General features: G+C 38.3%; 1 protein-coding gene across 3 annotated transcripts in view; it reads right to left on the bottom strand.

Annotated features, from left to right (window-relative positions):
* Positions 1–17,107, bottom strand: part of esrrb (estrogen-related receptor beta) — a 72,246-nt gene that overhangs the window by 40,709 nt on the left and 14,430 nt on the right. For all 3 annotated transcript variants that reach the window (XM_059519473.1, XM_059519472.1, XM_059519474.1), the window contains exon 2: positions 11,258–11,679. In XM_059519473.1, coding sequence (XP_059375456.1) covers positions 11,258–11,666 — 409 coding nt within the window. In that variant the 5' untranslated portion in view covers positions 11,667–11,679. The remainder of the gene's footprint in view (positions 1–11,257; positions 11,680–17,107) is intronic.

Below are 17,107 nucleotides of genomic sequence, written 5' to 3'. Positions count from 1 at the left end.
GTTACTATATTTCTAAAGCACAATACAGATTGTTTTCAGAGCAGATTCACAGTAATAGTGTTAATGTTGCAAAATTCATCAATTATGAAACAAATTGAATTTCAGCTGTAAAGCAGCTTAACAGAAGACAATAGTGTCATTATTCAGATCAATTCAGTTAAATGTTGATTCAGTTCAGATCAATTACTGTGTTAAGTGTTATTATCATGTTGATAGCCATGTTAAGGGGAAACACATTACATGTAACGCGGAACGTAATCAGATTACTTTATACGGAACTGGAAAAGTAGCACATTACTTTTCAATTTGCAACGAAACTGAGTTACTTTTCCAAATAAGTAACACAAGTTAATTTGTTTGCCCATTTATTCACAGACATCACTCTTGTCCCCGTGTTGTGAGAAATAGGGAGTAAGTTCAGAGACTCTTCCTTTAGCCTCAGGCTTATTAATTTCTTTTTTGGTGTGAAAGGGCCTTTACATTTTCCAAAAATAGAACTTGTGCATTTTTGTAACATAAATAGAAACAAGCAAGCCCAGCCCAGGTGACAAAAGATAACACTAATGCAACATAATGCACTACTTCCCACAAAAAGTAACACGTTTAGTTACTTTTTATGCAGTAAGGCAATATTGCAATGCATTCCTTTTAAAACGAACTTTCCCCAACATGGGTTCACAGTATTACTGAAACAGTATTATTGTCTTTTAAGCCCCAATACAAATTACATTTGTTATAATGGACACATTTTATATTAAGTATCTTCACTGTCTAGTAAAATGTAGTATTGAACTACTTCTTCAAAAGAACAGCCTGTCTGCAGTTCAACTATGTTTTTTGACAGATACACCTTTTTTAAAGATTTCTTATTTAATTACACATTTAGTCATTTACATTTTACACCGGATTAGTGCATGCAGTTGGTACAGTTATACTGTAAATCCATTAATGAACAGGCCAGTAACAGTTGTAGCTCTGAAATCTTCCACAAGCGCTTCCATCCCCCATTCCCAACTTATGCAATTATGCTAACATTATTGCACAGATCAAGTGGAGGGTCCCAAGATGTATTAAATAATTAGACATTCCCCCTTTTATCTGGGTTATACAAATCAGTATGCAAATGTAGCAGATCTCTTTGGGTTTGGGGTAAATAAAGGTGTGAAAATGATTGTGATAAAGTCTGATCACTCCTATTCCTGTTTTCCCATTTGTCACGATCAACTAAACAGCGCTAATCAAACACATTTCCAGATAACAGACGCTTTTGATTCATGGTTTTCCCACAACTAGAATGTGCAGCGCCTCATTCCTCCTTCATCCTATCATATTTTCTGGAGAAGGAAAGGCTGAGACTTCCTATTCTGGGATGCATCCCTGCGGGATCATTTCAGCAGGATGCGTCTTGAATTGCTGTGTTGGTTAGCGCATCTTGCGACGTCTGATTGGCACTCCACCAGGAGACTGACGGCTCTCATTCTCTCTCAGATTCGCTGCTAGTCTCACGTAAACACACTATTGGCATAAGGTCTGGTACATGTCAGAGAATATTCTGACCTCAAAGCACAGCAGAGAGGAAAAGCCAAAATAAATTACATTGAGAACTAGGCCTTGTGCTGATAGTGAATGATATGTAAGGCGGACAACCACAGCTGAAATGAGCAGAAGTCATTAAAAGGCTGATCACTATTTTTGGATACCTTAGTTAGGGCTGCACGATTTGGGGATTTTATATATATATATATCTGTAAATGTAATATTTATGGCTGTATGATTTGTGGAAAATTTAGCTGTGATAAAAAAGCTGTGATTGTGATTTAAAATGTGATTCTATATCAATATGATTTAAAACACTACTAAAAACAAAGATAATAATAACAAATAAAATACTATAATGCTAAACTATTATATATATATTATACATTATTATTATTATTATTATTAATAAACACAATTACTATTATAATTTTACTCTGGACTGTATTTAAGAAAAATAATAATAACAAAAAAACATAAAAAAAAAAACTGCAAATTCAGTGCAAAGGTAGCAAACAGTTCAAATGTACTATTGAAAGCATGTGTAGCTCATATCATATAAGGATTTGATTTGTAAACAAGAGGCAACATTTAAGAGGACGAGCATGTGATCTACTCAGAAATCCTATAAAAGTTATATTCTTCAAATAAAAAGTCTCAGGATTGGAGAATAAAGTTGTGTTTTTTTTTTCTTCCCAACATTCATCTGCTTTAATTTCTTTGATGGTTTTTCAGGACTGGTGCCAGGCCATGGTTTGGGGAGAAGCTCGGGTCAAGTAAGTAAATTACAGTAAAATGAAAGGTCTTCCTCATCAAAATTTAACCTAACTTTTACAGGCGTACTGTCAGCCTCAATTACTGCATAGAAGAAAGAGATGTAGCTTTCATACACTTTTACACCTGTGCTGAAAATGGCCAGCAGGAAGAGGCTGAAGGAGGTGTTTGGGTTGGTCATCATTTTTTTTACCAACATATAAATTGATTCTATATGTTAAATATATGTTGTGAACAGTGGAGTTAAATATATTATTTAAATATCTAACTCAATTAAATATATTTTTTAATTTAAATTATTTTTTGTTTCAACCTTCATATACCAAAATATATTTTCAAAAGTATTTCAGGGGCAATAAAAAAAATAAAAACAAATTAAAAAACATTTCTAAAATTAAATATACTTTAGAACATTTTTTTTGTCTTATTCCGAAAGAAATAAAGGATTTCAATATCAAATGCAGAATTTGATCATAAAAAATATAAAAATGTATTATCGATTTGCTTGTTTACATGTCATGTAAAATTGGCGGAATGAGCAAAAATCTAGATCGGTTTATATTTTTAATTGGTTTATGACCTCATGCTGAAAAAAATAAGCATGTACATGTGTTTACATAACTACATGCATTGTTGACTCGTTAAGCAAAGGCGAGTTATACATGTAAACATTATTCAAACAAAAGAAAAAGAGTGCTAGTCTCAAACACTTGCCTGCTTCCAACAAAGAAATGAAATGAACATCTGAAGGCAATACTGGAATATCTAAATATTTATTAATGCTATATTTAGACTTGTTGCATTTGTCATAATTGTTTATCACTATATGGACTAAAATGGTTGCAGTTCACATGCTGTTTGCTTGTTCAGTAATATAAGAATGTAAGGAAATTTGGTTCGGATTTCATGTAATGTTCATTAGCGATTACAGTTTCATCAACTCAGTACTAGCATGCTTGAGATACTTTTCGGCTCTTTATTGCCAATTTGACCAAATTCTATACAATATTTATCAATACAAGCATTATTTGTGATCTCGTTTTTTGACATGATCGGAAACCCTCAACTTCACCCCGTTGTAGACTTTCTTAATCACATCTGATCCTTCTTGTCTTCAGTCAGAAGCTCATCTTCAGCCCTATTCTTCAGTATCTCAACCTGTCCTCTTTCTTCCACTTTCTGCCTAAAATCCTCCCTCGTTCATCCAGAGTCGTGCGTCTACTTATTATGCCATTAGTCATCCCGCTCCGGCACGAGACAAAAACCAGTCCCTCTTCAATCTAAAGAAAGTCTTGGGTTTCTTCCCCTCCTTCCTGGCCGTGGCTGAAATTACCCGGCGACGCGTGCCTGTGTTTCTAATTGTGCCGGCCGTCCCCGGAGACGAGCCCCTCCCCCCGTCCTAATGAAAAGCCTCGGCCTTAATTACTCCTGCTGAACGCTGATCGTTATTGACAAAACTCCTGTGGCTCGGACAAACGGCTCTAGATTAGCTCCATTACAGGCAGCGCTCCAAGAGGAAGAACACAGCGATAGAGAGGGAAATCACCATCTGACAATACAGAGAGAGGTGGATGACGAGACGTCTGAGACACGTCGTGTAACTCTTCTCCTCTTAATTGTACAAACCGTGGTTCTGCTCAAAGCGCTCGTTTATTTGAGTGTCTTGTCATGGATGCTTTTGTGCATCTGTCAGTGTTTAAAGCCAAACACTAAATATGTGTTTGAGGGACACCACGTGTTCCGCCAACAGTGGGGACTTTTGGACGACTGTGATTGTTTGCCTTCACAAGGTACATAGACTGTTTAAAGCCGATACAACGCAGCCAACATCAGAGAGTGTGTGTTTAAGAGCTGGCGGTCCTGAGATCTTCTGAACTGTGAGAGTGGAGTCATGTATGTCTTCACAGTGATTCATAATTCATGCCGTATGTCGAAATGAACAAATACAGTAGGGATTTAACCCTGTACAATCTCACATGTAAAACAATAGTGAGAAAATGGAACAGAGCCTTTAGAAAAAATATTGAAAACCAAAAATTCTGCATATGTGCTTTTTTTTTCTTTTTTTTAAATATCACATTTGATCCGTTTTTGGCTCATATAGTCTGATACAGTGAGAATAGTGAGGAAAAAACTGCTAAATTTTATTCAGAGACTCAAACTGAGCAAATGTATGCAATTTAGTAAAGTAAGATGAAATACTGATAATGATAATAATGAGATCTTTATAACAGTAAAGCAGATACTGACATAAAATGATCGAAATATCAGTCGTAACTCTATATCTCCAGTAATATGTCTCAATAAGATGAGATTGAAATGTTCCAAATTTATAATGCAGTGATTGAGAGATTAAGAAATAAAGGGTCCTCAGAAGATATTTGTGATTTGCCTTAAAGAGTTAACAACTAATCACTAAAACTCAACATTAATATTTTTATCAGTGTGTCCTATACCTTGTGTCCTGCTTTCACACGCTTATGCATGTATGCCATTGTGAAATGTTGGTTTTTATGCAATTAATCGATTAATGAATGAAGCAATTCCATGAAGCAATCAAGTAATAAAGAAACACTCTTAATGAGTGAGGTTCCTACATGCATGTTGCTAAAGGTTTATGAAAGCAGAGCAGTGTGACTGGAGTCAGTCAGACTCTCTCTCTCTCTCTCTGAGCCATCACACACACACACACACACACACACGACTCCATGTGATTAGTATCTGGTTCAGAACACACTGCTCCTCTTGTCTGTGCCAATCCAATCTGACAGTGTGATGCTGCATGTCTGTTCTGACCTGAACATCACGCACCACAGAAATCTCTGCATTCCAGCGCTCAGTTTAAAACACTCACAGCACTCCACAGAAAACACTGTATCTGTCCACAGAACCAAATAACCCGTCAGTCACAGATCATCCCACCCATATTCAAACATGACAGTTTGCTTATGCTTGTATGCATGCTTGTACATATACCGTATGTGAGCCTTTAACATAAATAATTACTTTGTTCTTTTTGATTGTTATATAATAGTCAAATATTACATGACGTATATTTAGGAACTGAATAGAGTCAGCACACACAAAAGCACTTTCTCAGTATAACAAGCTCAAATCTGATTGGCTGACTTTACATAACTGCAAGAGAATCGGTATGTGAATCGATTACGTTTTAACAGCATTAATTAAACCCATGGTTTTCTGTATTTTTATTTATTATATTGCCAATACTTTTGTATTGCAGAAGAGTTGTGAGTCTCCAGTTTCACTACTGAATGAATGAGTCAATGATTTAGTGATTCAATCATAAAGACAAGTCACGTCTTAATGATTCAACGATTTTGAACAAATCAGCTGAATTAATGATTCAACTACTCACTCATTAAGACAGTGACTTGCTGCCACCTACTGGCTTTTAGTTTCATATTTAGAGTAGCATTTTATATAAAATAATAATACAAATTTTATGTTGAATCAAAATATATATTTCTAAAGCAATTATTATTACTATTATTGTAATGTCTATTCAGTGTCGTTGTCACTTAACAGAATAATGACTTTAAATTATCTTTTGGGGGATTTTTTTTTTTTTTTTTGCCAATTTTATTTATATATTTTGTGATTTCATTTAAGTAAACATTTATTTCAAGCAATTAATTAATTTATTTATTTTTATATTAAAATAAATAAATAAATAAAATAAACCTGCCCCTAAACAGAAAACAAGCCTAACTGTGATTGCTTGTCAGTCACATGCTCTCTCTCAGCTTTTGGCCAAAATGATACACAATGAGGTCCAGATTTTGTCAATGTGAAACCCTTTGGTTTGTCCATTTCATCTGCTCTTAGTGCCTTCTGGTCAGTGTGGTCATCTCATCATATGTCTCTGTAACAGTAAACCTCTTATAGGCGATCAAATGGATTGATTACTGTACCGTCGCCACTGGCGCCACACCATACATCACCATGTCCATGTCAGGATAATGTCAATATGTACATTGTCTTTCTATTTACAGTTAGCCATCCACGGTTCATTGTTTCTCATTCTTACATCATGAAATGAAATATGTATATAGTGATGTAAATCTGGAAGTTTGCTTTATATGAAAATATGAGGAGAGGTTTTTTTTTTTTTGCACCACTGATAGAGTATGATACAAACATGTACTGTAAAGCTGCTTTGAAAAGAGCTATGCTAAGATAAACTTGACTTGACTACTGTGTTTCATTCCTGTTTGAAGCAAAAATCTTATCACCAAAGCTGCATTTAGTCAATCAAAAATACACTAAAAAATTAAATATTATTAGTTTAAACAGCTGTTTTCTATGTGAATATCTGTGAAAATGTAATGTAATGTGCAGCTGAATTTTCATCATCATTCCTTCAGTCTTAAATGTCACATGATCTTCAGAAATCATTCTGATATGCTTTACCGTTCAAAAGTTTGGAGTAAGTAAGATTTAATAAAAAAAAAAATACTTTTATTCATCAAGGACATAATAAATTGATCAATTATTTACAATATTTCTGTTTCAAATAAATGCTGTTTCATTTCAGTCTGTCACTCTCGACGTCACGTCGATGACCGATGAAATTGGGATATCGCTTCGATAGACCAATCTACTTCGAGTGTAAACTAAATGAGCCAATGCAAATTTGGCATGTAATCATCGCATCCAGCTGCCGCTGATCACAGCGTGAGTATAAGAAGGCAGCAGGTGCAATGCATACCAGCTTTTCGGTCCGGAGCCGAGCGTTAGTAGCGTTCTGTTCAACTGTGTCTGCTGTGAACTACGATTTCAGCAAGCTCTCGGAATCTTCGTGTGTTGGCAAGATGGTGCTTCAGCAGTGGTCGTTCCCTCGTCGAGTGGGTTGCACACTTTAGGCTGCACTGCCCCCTGTTGTGTTGCAAGTGGCTAATTCCCCTGTGTGCCTCAGCACTAAAAGAGCATTTCCTAAAGAGCAAATTTCTCTAAAAGAGCTTCACGGGTGCGTTTTTGTAAAGACGACGGGTCGTCCTTATAAGGATGCCGTTTCACCTGTGCGTTTCTGGGTGCGGTCGTTACCTGTCAACGGGTGATGGTCATGATCACTGCCTCGAGCACTCTGAGGTGGCCTTCGCGGGAACATAACCATCTTGCAGCCGCGAACCAGGCTCTGCTACCTTCAGGGGTGCGGAGTCCCGTTGCCACTGCCGCGATCCGTGTCTCATTCTGGCGGCCGAAAGACGAAAACTCCTTCTGGCAGTAGCACAGGTGGTTTGAGGATAACAGTGGTGGCAAACCTCGCAGGGGAACCAACCCTCTGGGGACCATCACTCCTCTTGCACCTCTGATCCAGTGGAGCAACCCACGGAATGTGCCGGGCCCTTTTCAAAGAGCGTACAAGCGGTATCCAGTGGGCCTACCCCTGACCAGATGTCGATCTCAGCATTGGAGGGAGAGGATATCTTTTCTTGGTATGGAGTTGGATTCGGTCGAACAGACAGCACACCTCACAGAGGAATGTGCACAGTCGGCGCTAGTCTGCTTGAAAACATTCAAGGGCAGGACAGCAGTCCCACCGAAACTCTTTCAGAGGCTCCTGGGGCATATGGCAGCCACTTAAACCAATCAGCCAGTTATATATGAGACATGTGCCCCTAGAACAGATCTTCAGGCATGCTGTGGTTTGCACGGATGCTTCCACCACCGGCTGGGGTGCAACGTACAACGGGCATGCAGTCTCATGGGGTTTGGACGGGCCCACAGCTGCATTGACAAATCAATTGCCTAGAGTTGTTAGTGGTGCGTCTTGCTTTGAACCGTCTCAAAGGTCACTTTGCAAGCACTCACGAGGCAAGCACATGCTGGTCCGAACGGACAACACAGCGACCGTGGCATACATCAACTGACAAGGTGGTCTGTGTTCCCGTCGCATGTCGCAACTCGCCCGCCACCTCCTCCTTTGGAGTCGGAAGGTTCTGAGGTCACTTCGTGCTGTTCACAAGCCGACGAGCTGTCTTGAGCAATGCTTCTGGGAGAATGGCGACTCCATCCCCTGATGGTCCAGTTGATTTGGAGACTGTTCGGAGCCACTCAGATAGACCTGTTTGCTTTTCCAGAGACCTCTCACTGCCAGCTGTTCTACTCCCTGACCGAGGGAACACTCAGCACGGACACACTGGCACACAGCTGGCCGCAGGGACTACGGAAATATGCGTTTCCCCCAGTGAGCCTTCTCGCTCAGACAGTGTGCAAAGTCCAGGAGGACAAGGAGCAAGTCTTGCTAGTAGCGCTGTATTGGCCCACTCGGACCTGGTTCCCTGAACTATTGCTCCTCGCGACAGCCTCTCCTTGGCTTATTCCTCTGAGGAAGGATCTACTGACTCAGAGATGGGGCACCATTTGGCACCTGCGTCCAGACCTTTGGAAACTCCATGTCTGGTCCCTGGATGGGACGCAGAGGTTCTAGGTGACCTACCCCAGGAGGTAGTAAACACCATCACTTTGGCAAGAGCATCATCTACGAGACACGCTTATGCCTTGAAGTGGAACCCGTTCGTTGAGTGGTGTTCTTCTAGCTGAGAAGACCCCGGAGATGCCAGATTGTGGTCGTGCTTTCCTTTCTTCAGCAAGGGCTGGAGCGAAGGCTGTCTCCCTCCACCCTCAAAGTCCAGGTTGCCGCTATTGCTGCGTACCATGGCCCCATGAATGGGAAGTCTATAGGTAAGCATGACCTTGTCATCAGGTTCTTTAGAGGGGCCAGGAGGTTAAATCCTTTCCGACCCCACTCTATACCCTCTTGGGACCTGACTCTAGTGCTTAAATCACTACAGCAGGGCCCATTCGAGCCTTTGCATTCAGTTGAGCAAATTTTTCTTTCATTGAAAACTCTGCTCCTGCTTGCACTGTCCTCCATCAAGAGGGTAGGGGACCTGCATGTGTTTTCGGTTGATGATTCGTGCCTAGAGTTTGGGCTGGCTGACTCCCAGGCCCGGCCCGGCTACGTGCCAAAGGTTCCCACTACACCCTTTAAAGACCAAGTGGTGAACATGCAAGTGCTGCCCCTGGAGGAGGCAGACCTAGCCCTGGCTTTGCTCTGTCCCATCCAAGCATTGAGATGCCACGAAGAGCTGACACAAAGCTTGAGGACCTCAGACCAGCTCTTTGTCTGTTACGGAGGACGGCAGAAGGGGAATACCCACTGGATTGTGGATGCCATAACCATGGCTTATCAGCCTCAGGGTGTGCCCTGCCGCTTCAGGTTACGAGCTCACTCAACTAGAAGTGTTGCATCCTCCTGGGCGCTGGCTCGTGGCGCCTTGCTGACAGATATTAGTAGAGCTGTGGGGTGGGCGACCCCTAACATGTTTGCTTGGTTCTATAGCCTTCGTGTAAAGCCGGGACCCCCCGTGTTCTCACCTCAAATGGGTAGTGGCACCGAGAGGCCCCGGTGCAAGGCCTTCATGATGAATCCTTGAGAACCATGGAAGGCTGGGTTCCATATTAAAACCTAAGTGGTACTCATATGTGTATAGTCCACGGTATAGCCTTAGAGCTCGTCTTTCTCCAGCAGACTTCTGTCTTCCCAAGAGGGTTTTAATCACCTCAAACTCTCCATATACACCTAAACGGATGCAATATGTGTATTTGCTCCTGCAAACTACTTCGGGAAGGATGGGGCCTCCGCAGAATCCTCGTTCCAAGCGGAACGGGTGCGTTTTCCCAGTGTTATACAGTCTCACCCAGTGAGGTAGTGCTTTGACAATGGTGAGTGGAACTACTTGTTCTGAGCCCCGGCCTACACCTAATAGGGGCACAGGCGGCTCGCATAGGGCACTGAAAGGGGCAGCACCCATGGCGTTTTGGTAGGGATCCCAATTTCTTCGGTCATTGATGTGATGTCATTTTCCACAGTTGCAGTACCACCACTGAGCTGCCGGGTCTCTGGCTCGTCTCTTCAGGGAAAACCTGGTATGCAATGCACCTGCTGCCTTCTTATACTCACGCTGTGATCAACGGCAGTTGGATGCAATAATTGCATGCCAATGTGCATCGGCTCGTTTAGTTTACACTTGAAGTAGATTGGTCTAAAGAAGCGATATCCCAATTTCGTCGGTCATCGACATGACATCTCCATTCCCTCCTTTAGGCAATTTTGAACGGTTTTAGAAGAAAACAGTAATTAAAAATATAAGTTACTAAACAAGCCAAAACAAATTAGACTAATTCAATGAGAAACTGAAAGCACAGCCTACCTCTCTCTTTTCGAGAACTATTCCAATTAAATGTGTCCATATTTGCAATGTATTTCAATGCTAAACTACTATTTATTATGTAAACCAGGCTTACTTAACGCACTTAAAAAACATCCTTGTCACATGAGCAAATGTGTGTTTGGTCCGAGTACACAATATTTAAATAAACCAGTCTATCTATATGTTTGGTTGACTGTATTCTAATAATGTTTCTGGAATTCTGGTTTTATTCTGATAATGAACAGGCTGCAATGTTTGCAATGATCAAAACAGCGAAAAAACAAAAAAAACAAACATACAGATCATTCGAAACTGCAACGTGTTTTATTTCTGTCATCTCTGTTTCCTTTCTGTGGACTTTCGTAGAGTGCCGTGCCACACAAATAACCTATGAACCAAACTCAACAGCACTTCATTTTGAGTTAAAATATGTTTTGTTAATTGCGTTACTGAGATTGTAACAAGTGATAACCCAAAATTATTACCCAAATTTTATTAGTAATGTGTTATATTACTGCATTACAGCAAAAAGTAATATAGGCCTACTACTGTAATATTATCACTTTTGTAATGCGTTACTCCCAACACAGTATGTAATAACATTACTGTTTTACTTGTATTTTTGGATCAAATAAATGCAGCCTTGGTTAGTTATTCAAAACCTTTGACCTGCAATGTGTAAAAAGCAGCACATTCATATGAAATACCTTGTATTGTTCTCTTGAAGAAGGCCTTGCAGGCTTCACAGGAGGCCACGCCGTAGTGATACCCCGACGCGATGTCTCCACACACCAGGCACAGGCGTTTTGGGATGGAGTTGAGCATGTACTCGCACTTGATGGAGCCGGGGTCCTCCAGTAACGTGCTGGAACAGTCCTCGTAGCGTTTGCGGCAGGCGCTCCCCGCCGCGCCCAGCGGCCCGCCCCCCGTGAACATGGGCGGAGAGTCCAGGCCGTTGGAGTGACTGTTGATGACGCTGCCGTAGCCGCCGCTGGCGTCCGAATGCGCGCCGGGACTGGGGTGGCTGGCCGTGTCAACCAGAGAGGACGGACTGGAGGGCTCTGTCTTGATGTAGGAACCACAGCTGGACGTCATGTGCCGCTCCTCAGCAGCCATCCTGTTTAGCAGCCTGAAACACACACAGCGGCGTGAGACGCAGGACGCAACTGCTGTAGGTGCCTTTAAAGCTGCATTTAATATAAGATCAAAAGTGCAATTAGGTGCAGTAAAGGTGTTGCTATACAGAACATTTCAGGACTCTTTCAACAAAATCCACACTGCAACCCAGTTTACACAGCACACGTGCAGATTTAAGAGAAAAGCTCTGATTGGTGGATTTAAACTCTTGACATCCAGCAACCCCAGGCATTAAAGCTGTAGTGGAGGCTTGTTACCTGTGCAAGATAACATAAATGCCAAAACAAACAATGTCTTCAGGATAAACAACTAGAACAATATCACAGGCAATTATGCTTAATTTGAGATAAGCAGAAATAATGTTTGCAATTAGAATATGATTCACAGTGCAGCCATAAATAATGTTTTAATTAGAATATGGTCCTTAACACTTTTGCTGAATATTTACCTTTATGTTTACAGATGTTATGATTGTCATAGCAAATCAAAATATTGTCTAATATTGTTGTAAATGGTATAACAATAATGTAGAAATCTGCTGAAAATCATTTGAGGCTGCAAGAATCAGAAGAAAGTCCGGCAACACTTTCTGTATAATGCATTACGTAGGTATTCAGAATGCACTTTGTAATGCATGATATCTTTTCATAAATAATTGTAACCCAAGTTAAGACACTTTATAGTATTTGCAGATTCTGTGTTTTATCTGAAAGTGGTTGTTTTCTTGTGAATGCATTATACATTATACTTACTAAAGGTGAGACAAAGAATAGATGAGCATTATAAAGTAATATAACTGTGGTTATATTTATTAATGTGAACTTACAACAAGCATCATGTGTCCTAATCAATGCATTAAAATATTTTACAATGCATTATATGTAGAAGCTTGTGTTACAGCATGATTCTGCCAACCAGCGCTATTTTACTTTCGTTAAGATGTTATTAGTGTTTGTATTTATATTAAAATTGTATTATGTAATATCATATAATATAATACAAAGCACAACTTAATATTAATATAATAAAAAATATATATATTTAAAAAAAATTGTTATTTTTCTTTTAGTTTCAAGAATGTTGGTGTTTCAGTTATTTTTGTTATCTTTTAATTTTATTGAAAATTTGAAATTTCTTTAGCAACTAGTTGAATTTAATTAAAAAAAAATTCTACATTTTATTTCAGTTAAACGTTATTTTATTAGAAGTTACAAGATGGTTTTTAATGATTTTCATTTTAGTTAAAATTAAAATATGAACTCAACACTGTAAGCGAGCAGCGTGACTTGGTGAAACTACATGGCTGCATTTAGATGAAAGAGCAGAGAGAGCGCAGGCCTCCTTCAGACAGTCTGCTTCTCTGACTGATTTAATTGTAAGTGCGGGTGATGCTGGGTTCAAAGCCAGGGGTCGAAGGTCAACCTTATTTTCTCGCCCTGGTTTCCTGTGCCCATGGAGATGGGGTCAGTGTGTCAACTTAAATCTCATTGCAGCGTCTCACTGCCTCTTGTGTCATGTATATTCAACGCTGCAGCAGGTGCCACCACCTCTGGAAATTCACAGAAAGGTTAATGGCTAAAATAAATAATAAAAAATAGCTCCTTGTTAAAACACTGACCTTGTGGAAAGAAGGCCTGTGCCAGAGAGTGTGTGATGGCTGTGTCCTGAACGCTGCACAGAGACTGGCCGGATCTCAGCTAAAGCTCGTCAAGTGCTGTATTAATCATCTTCAGTGAGTAAATAAATCTCGTTAGTCAGAGACTTGATGAAGAACTGCAGCTGAAGTCTGCAGCTGAGAATGATCTGAGCGATGTACAATAACATGCTTATTCAGTTCAGTATTACTAAAGAAATTAACTATCAGTTGATTATCTAAGATATTATTATTATTATTGTGGAAGTATGTGCATGTATGTGCTCCAAACTGCGACTTAAACAGTTTAAAAATATTAAACTGCGAGTGAAGTTTTTGCTGAGGTCTAGGTCTGTGCTGTGTTCTGTTAATGTGTGGACTTCATTATTTGAAGCACACTTGCTGTCCAGAAATCGCAAAAGCTCATCAGTCAGCAAGAAAAATAACTATAAAGAGGAGCATTTTGCTATATTTATGCGCTATTACATTTTAATATTTTTACTTAACCTGTTGTTTTCATGATTCAACTCCTTTATAATTGAGAATAGACTAACAGGCTGAAAGTGTGAAAGGGCTCTGTCACTCTTAAAAATAAAGGTGCTTAAAAGGTTCTCCACAGAACCATTTTTGGTTCCACAAAGAACCATTCAGTCAAAGTTCTCAAAAACACAATCATGTACATACATGCATTTCACATATTATTATAGCCCAGTTTGTGCTGATTACAGTGAGATTAGACTTTACCCATTTAGATATTTATAAGAAACTGAAAAAAGCACAAATTTCAGGGCATGACAAAACTTCTCCAGGCCCCAAAAATACCCTTAGACTCCAGAGGGTTAAAGAACCATCTCTTTCTCAACTTTTTTATAATCTGAAGAACCTTCTTTTGCCACAAAGAACGTTTTGTGAAACGTAAAGGTGTTCTTAAGATGTTAAAGGTTCTTTATGAAACCATGTAAACAAAAGGTTTAAAAGCCAAGTGATGCTTATGATCATGATATTGGTACAAATTATGTGTAATAAACAATGTGACTGTGTAAGATGGAGAAGATATTTAGTTCCCACTTTTTAGTGAACCTTAGTTTTCAGGTCATCTACAAGATGGATTCAAATGCTAAAAATGTCAAGAAAAGATTAGACATAAACACATGATATTATGATTGAAATGTAAAATAAATAAATAAATAAATAAATAAATAAATAAATAAATAATAATAATAACAATAAACAAATAAAACATGACACATGATCTTCAGAAATCATTCTGATATGCTGATTGTCAATATTTAAAACAGTTGAGTACATTTTTATCAGGATTCTTTGATAAATAGAAAGATCCAAAGATCAGCATTTATTTGAAATAAAAAGCTTTTGTAACATTATACACTATACCATTCAATTTATTATTATTATTATTATTATTATTACATACATTATTAATTTAATTTAGCAAGGATCCTTTAAATTGATAAAAAAAATTATGATAAAGATATTTATAATGTGACATAAGATTTCTATTTCAGATAAATGCTGTTCTTCTGAACTTTCTTTTCATCAAAGAAACGTGAAACATTTTACTCTGCTGTTTTCATCATATTAATAAATGATTTTTGAGCAGAAAATCAGTATATTAGAATGATTTCTGAAGGATCATGTGTAAAGAGTAAAGATGCTAAAAATATAGCTTTGAAATCACAGGAATTAATTATATTTTCAAATAAACAACAATTATTTTAAACAGTAAAAATATTTTTGCTGTATTTTGGATCTAATAAATGCAGACTTGGTGAGCAGAAGAGACTTCTTTAAAAACATGAAAAATTGTATTGTTCATACACTTTTGACTGGTAGTGTATGTTTGCCTATAGTTTGAAGTTAAAAATATTAATATTAATAAGCTGAGCCTGGGATGTTTTTTGACAGTAAGTTCACATTTCTTGTTTGTATGAAGGCTAAACAAAAAAAAAAAAAGAAAAAAAAAAGAAAAGGTGAATTTTTATTTATTTGTGCCATTTTCCCCCCTAAAATATTATATAGTTTTATAGGAGTAGGTACAGACATCTGTTGTGGCCATTCTTGGCAGTTTTTATGAGGCTTTTTTTAATAGTGTTCATATCGATATCAGAATTATATCGTATCGACCGAAATTAATTAAATATATTGTGATATCGTCCAGCCCTACCGTTATGTGGAAAGCAGGAGGCTGTTCCTGTGTTGAATTCATTCGCTCTCAGAGTCAAACCTTCAGCGTTTGTTTAGAGCTGCTGAATTAAGATAAATGCGTCTGCACCTTTCTGGACATTCATTTCATTATTAACAGCCATATATTAGCATCAGAGGCATACAGGGCAATTTCATTTAGGCTTTATTTCGAGACTTCAAGGGGAGCTTAACCCTGGGTCAAAGGTCACGCTGAAGGTGACACTTAGCATAATTGCATAAATGTCTGAATGTCTTTACGTTCATATATAAAACATGGGCTCACAGCATCAGTACTGCATTCTGTGAGTCTGATAGAACTGGAAATGTGTCAGATACTGTATGACAAAATATGACATCTGCTGCTAAATATGTCATCTTATGGATGTTCATAAACATGAATGATTCTAGGCTCAATTTTCACATCAACTGCAGATTTCCAGCACTTTTAAGGAAGACTTCAAAACACTTTAACTTAAAAAAAATAATAATAATAAATACTTTTTTCTAAATTATTATTAAAACTCATTAACACTTCACAATAAAGTCCCATTAGTTAATGCACTAAAACGAACTAGCACTGAGCAACGCATTTGTTACAATATATTATATGTTAATGTTAGTTAAAAATGCAATTATTAATTTTTATTTCATGTTGTCAGGTCGATGAAATATTATAAAAATCAGCTTTTGATTTTTAATAACATATTAGTAAAGGTTAAAATGATCATACGATGATTTATTTAGCATATTACAGTTATTACATACAGAAACTAATTTATACCCAGCAGGACAAGAGTTGTGATTCATAAGAGATGGTGACTGATTCACTGAAGGAATCAGTTCAGAAGAGTCATTCTTTAGTGAATCAGACTACTCTGGTATTCATTGTGTTTACTGCATGAAACTAAAGAGGACGATGCAGTAGTTGATTTGTCTTTCTTTCTCATCTCATTCATCTCTGATAAAGCAACATTCCTCATGTTGTATAGCTGTAGATTCATAAGAAGGACCAAGGAGCCGTTCACTTCCTCGGCCGATCCCCTTACGTCTGCTTTTGTTCTCGCTCAACCCATTTAAATTCATGCTGAGTGGAGCCCACCGAGCATCGTGTTCAGTTCAGCCCTAATCTGATTCCAGCCGCTCACACTAACAGAGTTTCAGCCGCTGTAATAGAATTGCACTAGAGTCACAGCGCTGCACAGCAGTTAGCCTGAAGATCTCATGCCGCAGCTCCCCAGAAAACATCTGCTGTTATAGACCTGAGCAAAGTCCTGGATACAACAGGTCTTCAACTATACTAGATCTCTCCTCCAAAACTGCTGTCAGACTATATAATAATTAAAAATTAATAAATACAAAGAAACAGCAAGTAACACACTGAATTAAATGTGAAACGTTAAATGATTCTGTAATCCAACAGATGAACTGGTTTACATGTTGCTTGTTTTTGTAAGGTTGGAATGCGTGTGATTTTAAGTAAAGGTATATTGTAGATTTCATTGTGATCATCTTTTCATCAACACCAGTTTATTTTACTTTTTTTTTTTTTTTTTGTGGAATCCTAAAAATAAAATGCATCAGT

The sequence above is a fragment of the Carassius carassius genome, chromosome 31 (assembly GCF_963082965.1).
Source record: "Carassius carassius chromosome 31, fCarCar2.1, whole genome shotgun sequence".
Lineage (NCBI taxonomy): Eukaryota > Metazoa > Chordata > Actinopteri > Cypriniformes > Cyprinidae > Carassius > Carassius carassius.
This window is presented reverse-complemented; position numbering and strand designations above follow the sequence as displayed.